General features: G+C 54.0%; 1 protein-coding gene across 1 annotated transcript; it reads right to left on the bottom strand.

Moving 5' to 3' along the window:
* Positions 1-1,779: 1,779 nt before the first annotated feature.
* Positions 1,780-5,731, bottom strand: SNRPB (small nuclear ribonucleoprotein polypeptides B and B1). The gene is made up of 7 exons (XM_084854985.1): positions 5,628-5,731; positions 5,361-5,512; positions 4,292-4,403; positions 2,835-2,987; positions 2,507-2,645; positions 2,186-2,311; positions 1,780-1,936 (listed from the first exon to the last, which is right to left on the bottom strand). The coding sequence occupies exons 1-7, from the start codon at positions 5,628-5,630 to the stop codon at positions 1,899-1,901; spliced, it is 723 nt and encodes a 240-aa protein (XP_084711111.1). The 5' UTR covers positions 5,631-5,731; the 3' UTR covers positions 1,780-1,898.
* Between the last annotated feature and the right edge of the window lie 269 nt (positions 5,732-6,000).

Here is a 6,000-nt window from a genome sequence, read left to right as displayed (position 1 = left end):
AAATTCTACAATAAAAACATTTTCTAAAATACCCTAACCCATGGAGAAAGCAAGGGAATCCCAGAAAAACGTCTTTCTGCTTCATTGACTATGCTAAAGCCTTTGATTGTGTGGATCACAACAAACTGTGGCAAATTCTTAAAGAGATGGGAGTACCAGACCACCTTACCTGTCTCCTGAGAAACCTCTACGAGGGTCAAGAAGCAACAGTAAGAACCGGACATGGAACAACCGATTGGTTCAAAATTGGGAAAGGAGTACGACAAGGCTGTATCTTGTCGCCCTGCTTATTTAATTTATATGCAGAGTACATCATGAGAAACGCCGGGTTGGATGAATCACAGGTTGGAATTAAAAAGATTGTTGGGAGAATTATCAACAACCTCAGATACGCAGATGATACCACCCTAATGGCAGAAAGCGAAGAGGATCTAAAGAGCCTCTTGTTGAGGGTGAAAGTGGAGAGGACAAAAAGCTGGTTTGAAACTCAACATTAAAAAAACTAAAATCATGGCATCTGGCCCCATCACTTCCTGGCATATAGAAGGGGAAGAAATGGCAGCAGTGACAGATTTTATTTTCCTGGGCTCCAAGATCACCGCAGACGGTGACTGTAGCCATGAAATTAAAAGACGCTTGCCCCTTGGGAGGAAAGCTATGGCAAACCCAGACAGCATAGTAAGAAGCAGAGACATCACCTTGCCGACAAAGGTCCGTCTAATCAAAGCTATGGTTTTCCCAGTAGTAAGGTATGGCTGTGAGAGCTGGACTATAAGGAAAGCTGAGTGCCAAAGAATCGATGCTTTCGAACTGTGGTGCTGGAGAAGACTCTTACGAGTCCCCTGGACTGCAAGGAGGTCAAATCAGTCCATCCTAAAGGAAATCAACCCTGAGTGCTCATTGGAAGGACACATACTGAAGCTGAAGCTCAAATATTTTGGCCACCTAATGCGAAGAGAAAACTCTGGAAAAGACCCTGATGCTGGGAAAGATTGAAGGCAAAAGGAGAAGGGGACGGCAGAGGATGAGATGGCTAAGATAGCATCACCGATGCAATGAATATGAACTTGAGCACGCTCCGGGAGAGAGCGCAGGACAGGAAGGCCGTGCTATGGTCCATGGGGTCACGAAGAGTCGGACACGACTAAACAACAGCAACAAGTTACGGAGATTGGTAGGGGGCAGCCATGTCTCCCTCTGGGTGTGGATTCAAACTCAGAAACCAGCTCCTGACTGATATTCGCAGAGCTGCCTTGCTGGCATGGAATGTATCCAGGAGCTCATTTCAGCAAGAGTCAGGCAAGTGCTCCTGGGAAGGGTTTCCACACACCCCATCCATGAGCATTTTCAAGCAGGAAGCTGTAGCATCTCCTCCTTCCCTTGACTCAGTTGAGGCACAAACCTTCCACTATGGGGCCAGGCGGCTTTTTTGCTCGCCGAGGCAAGTGTGTCTGGGGCCCGCTGGCAAATATTGTGAGCAACCAGCCTTGGGAGTTGCAGAAGTACATGGGGATCACTCCAGCAGCTGCCGGGCCATTCCACCCCTTCCTCAGCTCCAGCTGGGAGTGCTGTAGCTGCTGCTGTGCTGAAGCAACTGCAGGGCCAAATCAGCACCCCCCCTCCTGTGACAGAGCACGTGTGGCCTGGGTAGATGCTCAGGAGAAGAGCACGTCACCACCACGGCAGCCACAGTTTATGGGCTGGTTACCAACGCAGCCAGAATGATCAAACCCATGTTGCTTTCCTTGAACTCGGAATGCACTGTAACACCAGAGCAGGAAACTTCCCAACTTTTATTAAAAAGGCAAACACGACAAGTCAAAAAATAGAAAACACAACTGATCCTGTCTTGTGAACAAGGCAGACATGAAGCTCCAGCTCTCACAGACTCTGCTCCTTCAGGGCCTGGGTGGGCGCATTCCAGGAGGAGGGGGCCCTGGAAAGAACACAGCAGAGACCATCAGCTCAAGAAACACCTGCCTCCCGTGGCTACAGCGGCGCCCTGTGGGTGCTCTTGGCACCTCACGGACACGCGCCCTTGACCGCAGCCGTTGTGGTCTCCCTTCAGAGCGAGCCGACGGGCAGCGGAGCTGCAGCTGACAGGAGGGGCCTGCCCAGGCCACCAGCTCTCAATTCAACTCTGCCCACTCAACAAGCCCTTTAATCAAGCGCAGCACCAACTTGCCTCTCATGCCAGGGGGAGGCGGCCTCATGCCAGGAGGCGGCATGCCCATTGGTGAGCCTCGGCCAGGTGGCATGCCCATCGGGGGGCCCATGGGGGGTCTCATGCCAGGAGGTGGTCCCATCATTCCTGCAGTGAAAAGAGAGGGACTTCAGGCCCTGAAGCAGCACCCCGCAGGGCTCCTGCCATCAGCCCGCCAGAGAACCTCAGAGTAATCCTGCTTTGACACCAGCTCCTCACAGTGTTCAGACGCTGTCACTTCATCATAGGTCCTGCCAGCCTGGACTGGGAGAAGGGAGCAGCGGCTTAGGAGTTGCTGCTTACCTGGAGGCGGTGTTCCCCTGCCCATAGGTGGAGGAGGGCCGCCGCGGCCTGGCGCATACTGAGTTGGGGCTCCCGCGATGCTGGCAGTTGCAGCAGCTGCTGCTGCAGCTACAGTCCCCCGGCTCTGAGGGGTCATCACCTAGGCGAGGAGCAGGGGAGACATCAGAGAGCTGCTACAAGCAAGGGCCAAACCCAGCCTCCCCGCACCCTTCCACCTGCATATGTCAGAGACAGTTACAAGATGGGTTTATCACAACACATCCCCAAGGATCCAACAGATGTGGCTTAAGCTCAGGACCATCACTGGAAGGGTATGCCTCCTACTCACCTGCTGGGATGGTCCACCAACTCCACGCACAGGGCCGGCCAAGCCCGCAGGTGCCTGCGGCATGGGAGCTCCTGCTGGCACACCTCTCCCAGCAGCTCTGCCGACACCAGGCCCCCCTGCTGCTCCAGCCAGGGGCACACGAGCAATGCCCGTCTGAAAAGAGGCAAAGAGGCACTGCAGGGGTCCATGTTGCACAGGGCTCTTGGCAAAGAACCTACTGTGCTCAAGTTAGGAGTGAGGAGGAATTTGAGGGTTCTTTTTAAACAAATGTGGGAGGAATGTGTGGTTTTCTCTTCACTGCCTGCCCTCAACTTTCTATTCCCCTGACTCCTGACCCCCTCACCTGGCTTACACCCTGTGCACCAGTTACCTTCTTCCCACTGCCGACCAAAGGGCTATTCTGCCCTCGTCCTCTCTGCTGTCATTGATATAGGGTCCAACTGAAAGTGCTGGGTTTGACTTAAAAACTTTACATGGCGTTGGGATCTCGGTACCCGATGGAACATCTCTTATGTGTACCTGCTTACACTTTATGGTGTTCCACAGAAGCCCATCTTCAAGTGCCCCCTCTTGCTGAAGCTTGGAGGGTGACAATGAGAGAGGCAGCTTTTTCAGCACTCTTCCCCCCCCCCCCCAGAATGCTCTCCCAGGGGAAGCCCATCTGGCACCCATACTGCTATCTCTCTGGCACCAGAGTAAAACTTCCCTGTTTCCCAGGCTTTAAAAAAAAATTCAATGTCTTTTCAAGTAGTTTTAAAATATTTTAGTATTGTGTTTTATTATCCTAGCCCATGCAACGTGGTATTATATTTTATGCTGTGCTGGCATATTTATTAATTTTATATTATTGATTTTATTGTGATTTGTATTTATCATTATTGCAACATGCCTAGAGAAATTTATTTTATGAGTTTAATAAATTAAAGAAATACAGTTGACCCTCATTTCCTGCTTGACTTGCACCTCTATAATGTTCTTTGCAATGAGTTCTCTTTCTATTGGCCAGTTCACTTGCTCAACATTTCTATTTTGGAACTCCTTCCTCTGCCTTCCTACCACCTGTTTGGGTTCCTCAGGGTTCAATTCTTGACCCCCTGCTATTAGTTTATGCTGCCCAGATAGACAGAGCAAATCAACTTTAAGTAAATTTAAAATATATTGCTGCTGGTGTTATATGGATGTTAAGCTGCCTTGCAAATCCTTTTGGATTGAGAAGTGGAATCTCTCTTTCTCTCTCTCTCTCTCTCTCTCACACACACACACACACACACACACACCCCTTAGCTGATTTTGAAAGATACTGTTAATACTTTTTAGAATTTCTGGGCACTCTAAAAGTTTCCTTTCTTTTCTTTATCCTTGCGGGGGGTGGGGGGGTGGGAGAAAGAACACAAAGAAGTGTCTTCCCCAAACATGCAACAGTGCTACCACTGGCCTCCCCGATCTGCCCCACTTACATCTTTTGGGGGTGGCCCCTCAACTGTCATGGAAACTAGGTTCTCTCCTCGCAGCAACACCAGGCCCAAGACTCGCTTCTCCTCCCGCTCCGGCTGCTTGGAGTTCTTGGGTCTACCAGAGAGGAAAAAAGAAATAATCCTGCATCGCTGAGCCCAGCCATCTACAGGCCCAGTGCCAGGTCTGCATTTTCAGCACTGAACTTAGTGGTGCCCTCTGGCTGGAGTGCCTCACGACTAGTGCTGCATGGCAAGGTCTGGCAGAGCTTGAAAGCACAGAAACTAACTGGCTGGAACTAGGCAAGAAAGGTGGCAGAAAAGGAGGAACAGTACAGGGCTCAGGTTATGGTGCAGCAAAACAGCCACTAGAATGCCTTTAGGGCGATATATATTTTATGCGTTCAGTTTTGGTTTTCCTTCGCAAAGTGCATGTCTCTTGACCCTAGGGGAGGACTCGGCTACCAGGGAAGAGGCAGGCAGGCAGTATCCAGGGCGTCCGGCTGCTGCCCTCTCCAATGCCCAGTCTACACACATGAGTCAAAGGTGCTGCTGGCTGCTCCGCCTTCACCTCACACTCCCGTCCTAAACTGACTCTTGTATCCTGCTTTTTGCTGGGGGGGGGGGGGGTTCCCAGCATCTTAGAATCATAGAATAGCAGGGCTGGAAGGGCCCTGTAAAGCCATCGAGTACAGCCCCCTGCTCAGTGCAGGAACCCAAGTCAGAGCATCCTGTCCAGCCTCGCCTTGAATGCCTCCGGCGTGGGAGAGCCCACCACCTCCCTAGGAGATTGGCTCCCTGTCCCACTGCTCTAACAGCCAGGACGCTTTTCCTGAGGTTCCGCCGGAATCTGGCTTCCTGCAGTGGGAGCCCATTCTTCCGTGTCCTGCACTCTGGGATGATGGAGAAGAGGCCCTGGCCTTCCTCTCTGGGACAGCCTGTCTCCCGCCAGCTTCTCTGTGCCCTGCTGCACCAGGGGGCCGGGTGGGGCCCGGCAGCCTGCAGAAGGCCCAGAGAAGGGCCGCGGGCCGCACGCGGCGAGGCATCCCGGCCGCGTCCCGCCTCCCCTCCTCACTTGATCTTGCGGAACTCGTCGCAGTCGCAGAGGATGAGGTTCATGTGCTTGTCGAAGGCCTTGAAGGTGCCGATGAAGACGCGCCCGTCCTGCAGGATGCAGCGCATGCGGTAGTCGATGTGCTGCAGCATCTTGCTGCTCTTGCCCACCGTCTGCGGGGGGAGCGGGGCGGGTCAGCGGGGGCGCGGGAGCGGGGCGGGCTGGGGAGGGAGAAAGGGGCCGAGGGGCCCGGGACAGCCGCCCCCCGCTCGCGCTCCCAGGACTCACCATGGTGGCGGCGTCCCGTCCCTTCCTCCGGGTCTCGGCGCTTCTCACTCCGCTCCCGCCAACGGCGCCGCCTCCTCACGAGCCAAAGACGCGCTGCCTGCCCCGGCCGGAAGCGGAAGCGTCCAAAAACAGGAAGGTCCCCGAGCAGCCCTTCCGGAGGGTGCGACGGAGATAACGCTCCCGCTCGGGCCACCTGAAGTGGGTGTGGCGTGTTACCCGGGCAACGCCTTAGCGCCCGCGTGCGTAGAGCGCCTGCGCGGGTGGAGCTGCGCGGAGTTCCGCGGTCTCTATGGCAGCCGGTTGCCGGGCGACGAGGCTCGGGCTCCCTGGCTGGAGAGACGGGCCTGCTTAGCGGCCAATAGGAGCGGGGGCC

Source organism: Heloderma suspectum, chromosome 4 (assembly GCF_057233095.1).
Source record: "Heloderma suspectum isolate Gila_16-S chromosome 4, 16-S_ref, whole genome shotgun sequence".
Lineage (NCBI taxonomy): Eukaryota > Metazoa > Chordata > Lepidosauria > Squamata > Helodermatidae > Heloderma > Heloderma suspectum.
The sequence above is the reverse complement of the archived record's forward strand: the minus strand, read 5'-3'. Positions and strand labels throughout refer to the sequence as shown.